This window comes from Bubalus bubalis, chromosome 2 (genome assembly GCF_019923935.1).
Source record: "Bubalus bubalis isolate 160015118507 breed Murrah chromosome 2, NDDB_SH_1, whole genome shotgun sequence".
Lineage (NCBI taxonomy): Eukaryota > Metazoa > Chordata > Mammalia > Artiodactyla > Bovidae > Bubalus > Bubalus bubalis.
The window spans coordinates 66,616,502-66,630,709 of record NC_059158.1 but is presented as its reverse complement, the minus strand read 5'-3'; the positions used below and the strand labels follow the sequence as shown (position 1 = coordinate 66,630,709).

The window sequence follows — 14,208 nt, the reverse complement described above, 5'->3', positions numbered from 1 at the left end:
GCACCACAGTTCAAAAGAATCAAAGCTTCGGTGCTCAGCTTTGTTTATAGTTGAACTCTCACATCCATACATGACTACTGGAAAAACCATAGCTTTGACTAGACAGACCTTTGTCGGCCAAGTAATGTCTCTGCTTTTTAATATGCTGTCTAGGTTGGTCATAGCTTTTCTTCCAAGGAGCAAGCATATTTTAATTTCATGGCTGCAGTCACCATCTGCAGTGATTTGGGAGCACAAAAAATAATGTCACTGTTTCTCCATCTATTTGCCATGAAGTGATGGGACTGGATGCAATGATCTTAGTTTTCTGAACGTTGAATTTTAAGCCAACATTTTTACTCTCCTCATTCATTTTCATCAAGATGCTCTTTAGTTCTTCTTTGCTTTCTGCCATAAGGGTGGTGTCATCTGCATATCTGAGGTTATTGATATTTTTTCCAGCAATCTTGATTCCAGCTTGTGCTTCATAACCCAGCATTTCTCATGATGTACTCTGCATATAAGTTAAATATGCAGGGTGACAATATAGAGCCTTGACGTACTTCTTTGCCGATTTGGAACCAGTCTGTTGTTCCATGTCCAGTTCTACCTGTTGCTTCTTGATGTGCATACAGATTTCTCAGGAGACAGGTAAGGTGGTCTGATATTCCCATCTCTTTCAGAATTTTCCACAGTATGTTGTGATCCACATAGTGAAAGGCTTCAGTGTAGTTAATAAAACAGAAGTAGATGTTTTTCTGGAACTCTCTTGCCTTTTCGATGATCCAACGGATGTTGGCAATTTGATCTCTGGTTCCTCTGCCTTTTTAAATCCAGCTTGAATATCTGGAAGTTCTCAGTTCACATACTGTTGAAGCCTGGCTTGGAGAATTTTGAGCATTTTTTTGCTAGTGTGTGAGATGAGTGCAATTGTGCAGTAGTTTGAGCATTCTTTGGCATTGCCTTTCTGTGGGATTGGAATGAAAACTGACCTTTTCCAGTCCTGTGGCCACTGCAGAGTTTTCCAAATTTGCTGGCATATTGAGTGCAGTACTTTCAAAGCATCATCTTTTAGGATTTGAAATAGCTCAACTGGAATTCCATCACCTCCACTAGCTTTGTTCATAGTGATACTTCCTAAGGCATACTTGAGTTCACATTCCAGGATTTCTGGCTCTAGGTGAGTGATCACACCATCGTGATTATCTGGGTCATGAAGATCTTTTTTGTATAGTTCTTCTGCGTATTCTTGCCACCTCTTAATATCTTCTGCTTCTGTTAGGTCCCTACCATTTCTGTCCTTTATTGTGCCTATCTTTGCATGAAATGTTCCCTTGGTATCTCTAATTTTCTTGAAATGTCTAGTCTTTCCCATTTTGTTGTTTTCCTCTGTTTCTTTGCACTGATCGCTGAGGAAGCCTTTCTTATCTCTCCTTGCTATTCTTTGGAACTCTGCATTCAAATGGGTACATCTGTCCTTTTCTCCTTTGCCTTTAGCTTGTCTTCTTTTCTCAGCCATTTGTAAGGCCTCTTCAGATATCCATTTTACCTTTTTGCATTTCTTTTTCTCATGGATAGTCTTGATCACTGCCTCCTGTACAATGTCACAAACCTCAGTCCATAGTTCTTCAGGCCCTCTGGGAGGTTGGGCTTAGGAATCTGCAGTTTAACAGACCTCCAGGTGATGCTGAAGCCTTCTAAGTGTTGGGAACCAGCGGTGGAGCCAGCCCTGCTAAACCACTCCCTGGGCTGTGAATGGGTAACAGGGGAAACTGGAAATAATCACCTCCCTCTTCCTTAGGGTAGTTGTGCAGGCCCTGGGGAAGCTACGTCTCTTGGGGATGACAACACTGGCATCAGCAGTATGCTGCTCTTTCTTGCTAGGGTACAAACTCTTCATCTGAAAAAGAAGCAAGTGTCAGAGGCCCACGGGCTAAATTGGCCAGGGGGCCTATTTTGATGTACCACTCCCGTCCCCCAAGTTAAGAATGGTTTTTACTTTGTTTTTATACTAGCCTTTTACATTTTTAAAGGCTTGTAAAGATATACAAGGAAGAGAAGAAAGAAAAGAGGAAGAAGAGGAAGAAAGAGGGGAGGAAAAACAGTGTTATGGGATGTGGCCTGCAAAACCTAAAATATCTACTTCCTGATTCTTAACAGAAAGGGCTTACTGACCCCTGGTATAAACAGGGATAAACTGTTTTTGAGAAGAAGAGTAGCAATTCCAAAGAATGAACTAAGGAGATTTAATATAATAATGGGCTTCCCTGGTGGCTCAGACAGTAAAGTGTCTGCCTTTAATGTGGGAGACCCAGGTTCAATCCCTGGGTTGGGAAGATCTGCTGGAGAAGGAAATGGCAACCCACTTCAGTACTGTTGCCTGGAAAAATTCCATGGACTGAGGAGCCTGGTAGGCTATGGTCCATGGGGTTGCAAAGAGTCGGATACAAATGAGCAACTTCACGCAGGTACATACGTAAGATACAAAAATCAATATAACAACAGTGTGCATTAGTATCCTGTATTGGTGTTTTTCTTTCTGGCTTACTTCACTCTGTATAATAGGCTCCAGTTTCATCCACTTCATTAGAACTGATTCAAATGTATTCTTTTTAATGGCTGAGTAATTACGGGGAGGGAGGTGGGAGGGGGGTTCAGGATGGGGAACACGTGTACACCCGTGGCGGGTTCATGTTGATGTATGGCAAAACTGATACAATATTGTAAAGTAAAAAATAAATAAATAAAATACAGGAGAAAAAAAAATCCCACATGCTACAACTAAAAAAAAAATAAAATAAAATAACAGTGTGCAGAAAAGAAAAAGTGAAAAGAGCTGGAAGTAGAGAAGCCAAATATGGAACACATGTGAGAAGGTAAAACTCTAAACCATGCAATGCTCTCTTCAGTCACTCAGTCATGTCCAACTCTTTGCGACCCCATGAATTGCAGCACGCCAGGCCTCCCTGTCCATCACCAATTCCTGGAGTTCACCCAAACTCATGTCCATTGAGTCGGTGATGCCATTCAGCCATCTCATCCTCTGTCATCCCCTTTTCCTCCTGCCCCCAATCCCTCCCAGCATCAGAGTCTTTTCCAATCAGTCAACTCTTCGCATGAAGTGGCCAAAGTACTGGAGTTTCAGCTTTAGCATCAGTCCTTCCATTAATGCTTATAGAAACAATATAACTTAACTTTTAATCAACCCAAGTGCTATGTCATAGCAAGCTTCTCAACAACTGAAGAAATCGTAACTGTGTCCAGTTTAGGAGTTTGTAGGGGTTTGGTTTGCTTTAGTTTTGAGGGAGTAGAACAGTGTTGAAAGTGTGAACTCCGGAGCTCTTTTCTAGTGTGGTGGAAAAACTGCACATCTAAATGCTTGGTAGGTATTTAGAATTATCTCCATAATATTTGATTAACATATAGAACAATGATATGTATAGAAATCAACCAGGTATCTTCTTGAAAGGCCAATTAGAGTTTAAAAGTTTTGGATGGGCCCTGAGATTCTTCGTCTCTAAGAAGTTCCCAAGTAGGGACACACTTTCAGTAGCAAAGGTCTGGACTGAATACCACTGGTTATCTGAAAAGGAAAAATTTAAGGTCACATATTAAGCATGGGAAATAATTCCTCCATCCAGAGAAATCAAAGGCACCTTTTCTGCTGTTATACATGATTTCATTGGTCACCCAACCATCCTTGCCCCTGCTGTTGGACAGTAGAAATTCTGCCCTCTCGGAGTGGTAGCTTTTAGGGACAAATACCTGGAGAGAATAAAGAGTAGGATGGAGTAAAGGTTAGAAAAGGAAGGTAATGGATAATGTGGGTGGAAAAGATAGGACTGATCCTCTCACATTGGCCAGAGACAGTCTGCCTAGTGGTTTAGGGAGTCACACCCAGACTTCAAATCCAGGGTCCTCAACTTAATAGCTGTGTGAGCTTACATAAATGATTTACCTTCTTCTGTTGTGGTTCCTCATCCAAAGATGGGGATAACACATCCTCAAAGAGCAGTTATAGGGGATAAAAGAGATAATGTAAGAGATAATATAATGCAGCAGTAAGACTATAACAAGAACTAAATAATTAACTCTTTAATTATTAGAGATAAAAAACCTATCAGCCTGAGAGGCAAAGGAAGTTCTCCAACCATCACAATTAGTAAGGAAATAACCTAGAAAATTTAATGCTACCAAAGGACAAATAGTTCCCCAAAGAGCTTTAAATATGCATGTTGGTCCATACATAGAATTTGTGTCTTAAATATTTGGAATTACCTCTGAAGAAAGGACAGGGATGTAACGTGGGGTATCATTAGGTGTTTGTTTTTTTACTCTAAAGTATATATTTTCATTACTGTTTAAAGCTTGTGCTAAATGCAGGATAAATTTTGTGATATTTAAGGAAAGCAATTAGAGGACTCAAGGCTTAATGTATCTTCCAAAGGAAAGATTTGTTTTATATTCACATTAAACAAAATTAAATTATTTTCAAAATTAAAATGTGACCTTCAAAAACTTTTTGATAGTAGGTGGAAATTTATCATGGAATCATATTTAAAGTAGAAAGTTAAGCATCATGTATCTGATGATTAGATGAATTTTTACATTTTTTCATAGAGAATGCTTTAGCATCATGAAGACACAGCCTAAGAAGTGACACATACTGAGTCAGTTCCTCTTAACTGAGTTAATTAAAACTCTCCAGGTCTTCACCTTGACACTCTTTACTTCTTTTTTTTTTTCTCTAGTGTTATTCTCTTATTCACATTATTCTTCTTCACAGAACTGTCTTTCCCTCTGTGCTTCTTCCACATCCTATATAGATGCAGTGTAAAGAAAAAGAGGTCTCTGGTGCCAGAGAGCTCTAGAACAAATTCCAGTCTGGAGACCCACATGGCCTTAGACAAGGCTCTTTCTCTGAGACATGATTTCCTTACTCATATTTATACCCACTTTACTGGATGATTGAGGATTAGAGGATAACATTTGTTAACTGCTTACCTGGAGCTTGTATATAGAAAATAGGCTGTGAATATCAGCTTTTGTTTATTATTTATTGAAATGTCAACTCATGTGCCATCCATTTTTGGAAGCCCTGAAAATAAGGGTGGTGTTTACCTCCTTTAATATCCAGAGGGGGCATTTTATTTGTACCTGATTACTTTATATGTGGCATTTCAGTTATTTATGTGTATAGATTTGCTCCTCTATAAAACAGGAAATTTCTAGAGTACTGATTCAGTTTTCCAGAATCCTATATGCACATGCATCTAGCCAGGAGCATGCAAATAACAGGTGCAATAATCCATGTTCAATGAACATTTCTTTCATAGAGTAAAAATCACTTTCTGATAGAACTCATATCAATTTTTAGGATGATGTACTTCTGGTTTTCCCTGATTTCATCAACTTTATAATGCTCTACCAAATCGAATTACATCAGGCACCAAATGGTTCACAATATTTTCCCTCCAGTAAGATTTATTTAACAATCATATATAATAGGAAAGATGGAAAATTACAGCAGAATAAAAACACAAGAATTGTAGCTTGTCATGTTAAAAATTAAATAAAAGAGATACTGCTTAAATAAAAAGGCCTATGAAATTGTTAGATATATGTTGGGTAGCTGAAGGTACAATGCTAAGCAAAACATTTAAGGCTCAGGAGTCAGATTTATCCATCCTTCTCTTCAGGATGGATTCAGCACTATGTTGGCAAGAAGGGATGGGCATCACTACCCTCCCTCTGCTGCTGCTGCTGCTGAGTCACTTCAGTTGTGTCCCACTCTGTGCGACCCCATAGACGGCAGCCCACCAGGCTCCCCCGTCCCTGGGATTCTCCAGGCAAGAACACTGGAGTGGGTTGCCATTTCCTCCTCCAATGCATGGAAGTGAAAACTGAAAGTGAAGTCGCTCAGTCGTGCCTGACTCTTAGCGACCCCATGGACTGCAGCCCACCAGGCTCCTCCGTCCATGGGATTCTCCAGGCAAGAGTACTGGAGTGGGGTGCCATCACCTTCTCCGACCCTCCCTCTACCTTCCTGCTAATTAACACAAGTCAGTGGCTGTCTTAAAGGGAGAGATGAGGGAATAAGGAAGATACAGAAGAGAGAAGTAAAGACACGAAATGGAAGGAGGGAAAGAGGAAGTGAGACAGGGAGATGAGTTTAAAAGGAATAAGTGCATCAACAGCGTGACAAGTCTTCTGAAGGGATGGAGCATGTTTTCTCGGATCCCCTGGAAGTTCTGTCACAGTGCTTTATAAGTTACATAACCTGGAAAATTAGGTTAAAACCCATATACAGAAAATAATGACTTCATTATACTCTTCTATTGTTTTAGTTACAAAGTCTACATATCTTAAAGCATTAATAGGAACAAAGCGGACATGTTTCCTATGACAGTTCAGAAGCAGTGTTTCAATTTATTTCTCTGTTGAGAGATTCTATACCTTTAATGAAAGACAACTGGCTCAAATAGGAACAATAGTAATTAGACTTCCCAGACAGTCAGGTTCTATTTTAAATGCAGAATATTTTCTAGTTTGTAAATAGCTACCTTAAAAAAGACATTAAAAGCAGTAATTGCAGTTTCTCCATAAATAGAAATAAGAAATCCATTGTTAAAGGACAAAAAGTCACCATGTTGTACATATCTATAAATTTTCCCTGCAACACATCATTATAGATCAATCTTTACTGCTTGCATTTAAAATATCAATTGCATTATAATATCTACGATACAATTCAATTATTTATCTGTGTTCTACATATGCTTCAGGTGAAACAAAAGCTAAGGACCTTATTCACACAACATTTAAAAGCATCTTATACACAGTCTATGCACAAATATATCTTAAATTAGAATAATGCATACCTAATATGCATATAGAATATGGCTTACACATGAAAAGATATCTAAGTTGTGAGTTATAAAATCCCACTACTTAGACTTAAAAGCTTCTGATTGCATCCATTTCTAAAATATTGCTTAGCATTGTGGAACCCAGGGAAGAAGCAAGTGCAACAGAAAACTCATTAGGATGGACATATCCACCTTCACTTTCTTCTTTAATTGATGACTACTCTTGATCTTTTCCATCTAATTTCTACCTTTCACAAAAACAAATTCATTTAGTCTCACAATCATTGAAGAGTTTGTACAGTGAAAATTACAACACCTACTTGGACTTGACCTTTCTTGGCAGCTAATAACAAATAAAGGTAGTTCTTCAATTTGGAACAAAGGCAAGGCTCTGCACATGCTCAGGCAAAACATGACAAGGAAGCAGTCTCCAATGGCTGCAGTTTGTTTGTTTGTAGTAGAATTATAAATCACATCAAATAATGCTCTCTGTGCAGAAGAGTGTGGGCTTCCATTTTCACAGACATTTTTGAGCACACACACACACACACACACCTTGTCCCTTATCCCTTGACCTGTAATATATTTTGTTAAATCCTGATGGGATTAACACCCCAGAAGGCAAATCCCACTCTCAGTTCTAGTGTGTGTCTCCAACAAGGGCTGGAGGTTCTTGTCATCTTGGCCATAGGTCTTGTGTGACTTGCATTGTGATGACCCCCACGTGGGTGATGCTTTCGTGCTTTGCAATAACAGTGGTGGATGCAGGCTGGTTCACTGCTTTCGGGAACAGGATTCGCTGTGGTTTCCCAGCTTGAGAGTTACAACGAAGAGTTCATCAGGTCACAGAGTCAGGGCTCTGATGCTTCATTGTTGTCTTAGGACTTCAACTACAACTTCTGAGCAGCCCCTCTTCTCACTTGGTTCCCATGTATTTAAAACAACAAGGACAATCTAAATAGCCTCAGAGCTGCAAAAATATTTTTCTGTAATTTTGTTTTTGCTTTCCTTTTACTTAGAAGCTTGAAAGTTTCGTAGTTACAGCACTCTGTGTAAAAGAAAGCAAGAAAGTAAAATTTTAAAATGCCTCATGTTCTGTACATATATTGCATAGTCACTATGTAATAATTGGGTTCAAAGTGATAAAAATGTCCAACTTTTGCCTTAAAATTTCTCTGGTTTGATTGGAGAAGGCCAAATTGTGGAGACAGAGCAATGACGGAAGCACTGGCCAAAATCTGTGATAGCAACTTTGAATGTATTTATGTGGCTAGAATTATTAGCTCAAAATTATGTTCGTCTCTTATATGAGTTCATAAAATGGCCTGTTCTGAGTGTGTGTTGAAAGAGGAGAAAAAGATTTGTGAAAAATTGAGGATTTAGAATATTTTAGTGCTGTTTTCATTATCCTGAAATAAAATCCAAATGAAAAGGAAGATCATGTTTTAGTCAAAAATAGGCATCAATTATTGTGTGGCAATTTCCTGTTGGACTTTATTGACCTCACAAAAATAAGAGATTTATCAGAAAATGATAGATATTATTTTTATATCAGTTGGAATTTCTCTTCCTATCTCTTTTGTGTGTATGTGTGTGTGTGTGTCTAAAGTTTGGATGGAGGTTATGGAGAGAAATTGTCATTAACTCATACAAGTTCAGTTCAGCTCAGTTCAGTCACTCAGTCGTGTCCGACTCTTTGCGACCCCATGAACTGCAGCATGCCAGGCCTCCCTGTCCATCACCAACTCCCGGAGCCTACCCAAATTCATGTCCATTGAGTCGGTGATGCCAACCATCTCATCCTCTGCTGTCCCCTTCTCCTCCTGCCCTCAATCTTTCCCAGCATCAGGGACTTTTCAAATGAGTCAGCTTTTCGCATCAGGTGGCCAAAGTAGTGGAGTTTCAATACAAGACAATATTTAAAAACATTTTAATATAGAGCTGGGTTTTAAAATTTCTATCCAGTTTGTGATTTGATTTCTACCCAGAATTCATACGTAAACTGTTAAGCACAGTCCCCACCTCTGGAACTGTTGCTAGGCCTAAGTATGAGATTCCATCACAGTGCCTGACACTGAGAGCGGCTATTAGTGAAACTATTCGTCTCGATTAAAGAATCTTACAACTGACTCAAGAATGCTGGGAAATGCTTCATCTTAAGAGCCAGCCACATTTTTTTCTTTTTTTTTCATAGTGCAAGCTTCTCTTTTTTGTGATGCTCAGTGGAAAACGTCTGTACAGCAGCTCACTGTAGTGAGAGCTGCAGCCACGCTAAGGCTCTTTCATTACATTAAAAAAGGAGGGGTTGGGAGTTCTGTTCATTCATTTCTGACAGCAGTGGGGACCTGAATGCAGAGCTTTTTATACATATGTAGCTTTTATGTATCTTCACGATTTCTTGTGGATTTGTTTCCTTAAAAAAAAATGCCTTCTTTGCCATAAGTAAGTCTAAATGCAGCATATATAAAACAGTTATGGCTAATCACATTTTAACTTCATCGATTTAAAGCAACATTTGAGGTGCTACTAATAACATCTCAAAGACTTGATATGGTACCTGCAGCATTTTTTCCTGCCTCTACCATCAAGCCAATAGCAAAACTCATTTTTATACTTTTTCAACAGGCATTAGCATCACTCCCAGAGCTGGTAATCTGGTAGATCAAAGGTGAGCCCTAGAAGCTGAATTTTTAAAAAGATAATCATTGATGCAATGTCCATGGATTTTAGCAAATACTGATGTTGTTTTATAATATGTACTTGCTTTGTTATTATCACCCAATGTGAGCATTCATATTTCCTACATGAAGTAGAAAAGGAAACTGGTATAAAACATTCATATTTCTTGTATGAAGTAGTAGAAGAAAACAGAATTAAACCTCCCCATAGGATATAGCTTATTATTTTTAAAGGACTAAAAGGTGTCGGTAAATATAATTTTTATTGCTGAGTAAGTCAAGAATCCTTTGAAAAGGTAAACTTAAACAGTAAATATTTAGAGCTTAGCTGTTAAAAGTTTGCCTCAGAAAATAGAGAATTAAAAGAAAAGAATCCAAAAGGACATTTAAATAAGATAACTTTGTTTCTAATGATACTCTCCAAACCATCCAATTCAGAAATAAAATTTTCATTCAAAAAATAAAATTACCTCCCATCTTTAGAATGAAAGATGTCTTTAAGGTATTTCAGACCTATGAATGTGTTTCAGCATGTTTTTCTTCGGCATTTACTAGATCTGAATTCTTATGGGGATCAGGTTCACCTGAAAAATAAGCACGCAAACAGCAAATAAACAAAAGCAAAATAGACCTGAGAGGAGAAAACCTAATTAGGTCAGGAAACTGAAGCAATCAGTAAAACTCTGAAGACTAGATTTTATAGTGGATCTGTGGCACATTTCTTCAAAAACACCAAATATTTTCTTTTCAGCCTGTGGATTGATAGAGTATACAAGTCATCTTCTGGTGGTTATACAAGTTTGTGAAGTTGAAATTTAATCTGGGGATACAGAAATGAAACAGATGAGACACGTTCAAGCATCTATTAAATCAAACATAAAAATTATGCATGTTTTTCCCAAATATTTTAAATTGAAATATATTCTTTCAAACAAACCCTCTAATGTTCATTGTCTTATATCACACATTGCTTAGTGGCTATGAATTTAAAAAAATGAGTATAAGAGAATGTAATGTTTAAGATACATCATCTGCCAAAACAAACTAATGGAATTTATAATCTTAGGATCACTCAGCTTCTATATAAACTTTGAAAAAAAAGTAGCATGGAAAATGTTCCAACATTTCTAGAGAGGCTGCAGAGAATCCATAAAAAAATAGAAACATAGAGCAAAATATACAGGTAAAAGAGAATTATTATGTGAGAAAGTTAAAAATTAGCAGAAGTTAGTTTTTGAGTCAGTTACTCAAAATACTTTGATATTTCGGAAAATAGTCATAGTCACATATGATAAAATGTTCTTTCCTTCTAAAATTTGATTGAAAATATGTTGACAATTAAACTTTGCACCAACTGATTTTGAGATTGTTTTTCCAAGATATATTGTAAGACTGCATTGTCTCAACTGCAATAGATTTTTATTGAGTTCATAAAATTAGTGAACATACAGAACTTGAGGAGTATTATCACAAAGCAGAAGTATTCTGTCCTTTACTCTCTTTATTTTTTTTTTAAATTTTATTTTATTTTTAACCTTTACATAATTGTATTAGTTTTGCCAAATATCAAAATGAATCCACTGCAGGTATACATGTGTTCCCCATCCTGAACCCTCCTCCCTCCTCCCTCCCCATTCCATCCCTCTGGGTCGTCCCAGTGCACCAGCCCCAAGCATCCAGCATCGTGCATCGAACCTGGACTGGCAACTCGTTTCATACATGATATTTTACATGTTTCAATGCCATTCTTCCAAATCTTCCCACCCCTTCCCTCTCCCACAGAGTCCATAAGACTGTTCTATACATCAGTGTCTCTTTTGCTGTCTCGTACACAGGGTTATTGTTACCATCTTTCTAAATTCCATATATATGCGTTAGTATACTGTATTGGTGTTTTTCTTTCTGGCTTACTTCACTCTGTATAATAGGCTCCAGTTTCATCCACCTCATTAGAACTGATTCAAATGTATACTTTTTAATGGCTGAGTAATAATCCATTGTGTATATGTACCACTGCTTTCTTATCCATTCATCTGCTGATGGACATCTAGGTTGCTTCCATGTCCTGGCTATTATAAACAGTGCTGCGATGAACATTGGGGTACACGTGTCTCTTTCCCTTCTGGTTTCCTCAGTGTGTATGCCCAGCAGTGGGATTGCTGGATCATAGGGCAGTTCTATTTCCAGTTTTTTAAGGAATCTCCACACTGTTCTCCATAGTGGCTGTACTAGTTTGCATTCCCACCAACAGTGTAAGTGGGTTTCCTTTTCTCCACACCCTCTCCAGCATTTATTATTTGTAGACTTTTGGATCGCAGCCATTCTGACTGGTGTGAAATGGTACCTCATAGTGGTTTTGATTTGCATTTCTCTGATAATGAGTGATGTTGAGCATCTTTTCATGTGTTTGTTAGCCATCTGGATGTCTTCTTTGGAGAAATGTCTATTTAGTTCTTTGGCCCATTTTTTGATTGGGTCATTTATTTTTCTGGAGTTGAGCTGTAGGAGTTGCTTGTATATTTTTGAGATTAGTTGTTTGTCAGTTGCTTCATTTGCTATTATTTTCTCCCATTCTGAAGGCTGTCTTTTCACGTTGCTAATAGTTTCCTTTGATGTGCAGAAGCTTTTAAGGTTAATTAGGTCCCATTTGTTTATTTTTGCTTTTATTTCCAATATTCTGGGAGGTGGGTCATAGAGGATCCTGCTGTGATGCATGTCAGAGAGGGTTTTGCCTATGTTCTCCTCTAGGAGTTTTATAGTTTCTGGTCTTACGTTTAGATCTTTAATCCATTTTGAGTTTATTTTTGTGTATGGTGTTAGAAAGTGTTATACTTAGCAGGGGAAACTTATCTTGTGTCCCAGGTTCAATCTTTTAGGTAGTATCAGGACTTTTCCAGTCATTCTTAGATAATAAAAACATCATGTGATCACATTAAATTGCCAGTGTCTTAGGTCTGCTGCTGCTGCTGCTAAGTCTCTTCAGTCGTGTCCGACTCTGTGTGACCCCATAGATGGCAGCCCAACAGGCTCCCCTGTCCCTGGGATTCTCCAGGCAAGAACACTGGAGTGGGTTGCCATTTCCTTCTCCAGTCTTAGGTCTAGTCACATACAATATACATCAACCTTAAAATAAAGAAAACTTCTTCCCAACCTTGGATTTGTTGCAGAGCCTAGAAATTGTGGTAATGGGGGGTGGGGGAGGAGAGCTTGATTGATGTTTCTTTCTTTATTCTTTTAAGCTCAAGCAGGCAGGATTTATTAAGCAAGCAACAAGCAGTGTTGTTTGTCCTCTGTCAACCTTGGACCCCTGAGCTGGGGCAAGAGAGGGAAGACTAAGACTACCACTGTAGGATGGCTTTGGATTCACTAGACCTGGCCAGTGTATAGAGCTGACTACTCTGTGAGCACATTCATGGGCTCTCCAGGGACTTCTTGCCAAGGACCATGGTTGGAGACTTCTCACAACCTTGGCATGGACACATGTTCCTTTACAATGTCCACAGCCCCTTGAAATGTATTAGTACATCTCCACATTCTGTCTCCTGAGGCCCTATCATGCTTCCAAATACAGATATGCTACATTCGGTTCACATGAAACATTCTTTAGGCCTTTATTCCTATAAATTAGTTGAGGAAAGGCTGAAATCTACATAGCTTCCTCTCCTTCAGCTTATCTGTCACCTAACCTTTTATGTCTCTCACATAAGATACAGGTTCCATTTCCAATATCCCCTTTACTTCTAGCTCTCCAAGGGTGAAACTATCTTCCTTCGATTTGAGGTGAAGAGGGAAGAATTTCTATACCTTTCCCAATATCCGAGAATGCATTAAAGAACGCTTCCTCACAAATCCTATTCTAACCATCAACAACCTGACCTTTTCAATTATTTGAATTGGGTGATGGTTATAGGCACCTTATAATTGACTTTTGGATCTTCTTTGAAATTTCTGCTTCCCAAGTTAATGTGTTTCTGACATTTATCATCTAGTCTTGTCTTAAACTATTGATTTAAATCTTGCTACTTATGACTAGATTAGAACAGAACAAAATAGAATAGAACATAAAAAATAGAACAGAACAGAGTGGAAAAAAATGTATTGAATTAAAAGAAAGAAATATAAGTAATTAAGTAATCCTCTCAAAATTTTTGAGAACCTTTTACAGTGGATAAAAGACACTGAGATTTACCAATAATCAAATGCTCTTATTTCTAGTGGATAAAGAGCTCACCAGTAATAAAAGAATGGAAGAGGAGTAAAATAACAAATGGTTAAAAACACAGCATTACAAAAATGTTACATAGACTACACCCAAAAGTAATTCCATACAAACAATTAGGAAAGTAGCAATTTAAAACTGTGACCAACCCAAGACAAGACTTTTGTAGCCCTGGGGGAAAAAATGTGTTCCTTGAAACTGTAAAATTCCAGATGTTTCCACGGGCACATACATAACATTACCAGTCAATTGAATGTCAGCCAGAATGCTTAGGAAAATACTGAATTCAGGTCTTCAGCATATTCAAATCATATTACTTTTAGTTAATAAATCTTTAGTTATAGAAGGCTTTACAACTAACTTGGATAATGCTCCTTGAAAGTGACTCTTAGGCTTTCATAAAAAGAGAAAGCCATATCATTCTGAGATATGAGATATCATTCTGTCAGAAAAGAAGAAATTA

At 38.0% G+C, this 14,208-nt stretch overlaps 1 protein-coding gene across 3 annotated transcripts in view; it reads right to left on the bottom strand.

Moving 5' to 3' along the window:
- Positions 1-6,388: 6,388 nt before the first annotated feature.
- The window catches only part of PDE1A (phosphodiesterase 1A), a 399,686-nt gene continuing 391,866 nt past the window's right edge, over positions 6,389-14,208 (bottom strand). For all 3 annotated transcript variants that reach the window (XM_025273780.3, XM_025273761.3, XM_025273784.3), the window contains 2 exons: positions 9,997-10,110; positions 6,389-7,896 (listed from right to left, as the gene is read on the bottom strand). In XM_025273780.3, the coding sequence (XP_025129565.1) occupies positions 10,040-10,110 (71 nt within the window). In that variant the 3' untranslated portion in view covers positions 6,389-7,896; positions 9,997-10,039. The remainder of the gene's footprint in view (positions 7,897-9,996; positions 10,111-14,208) is intronic.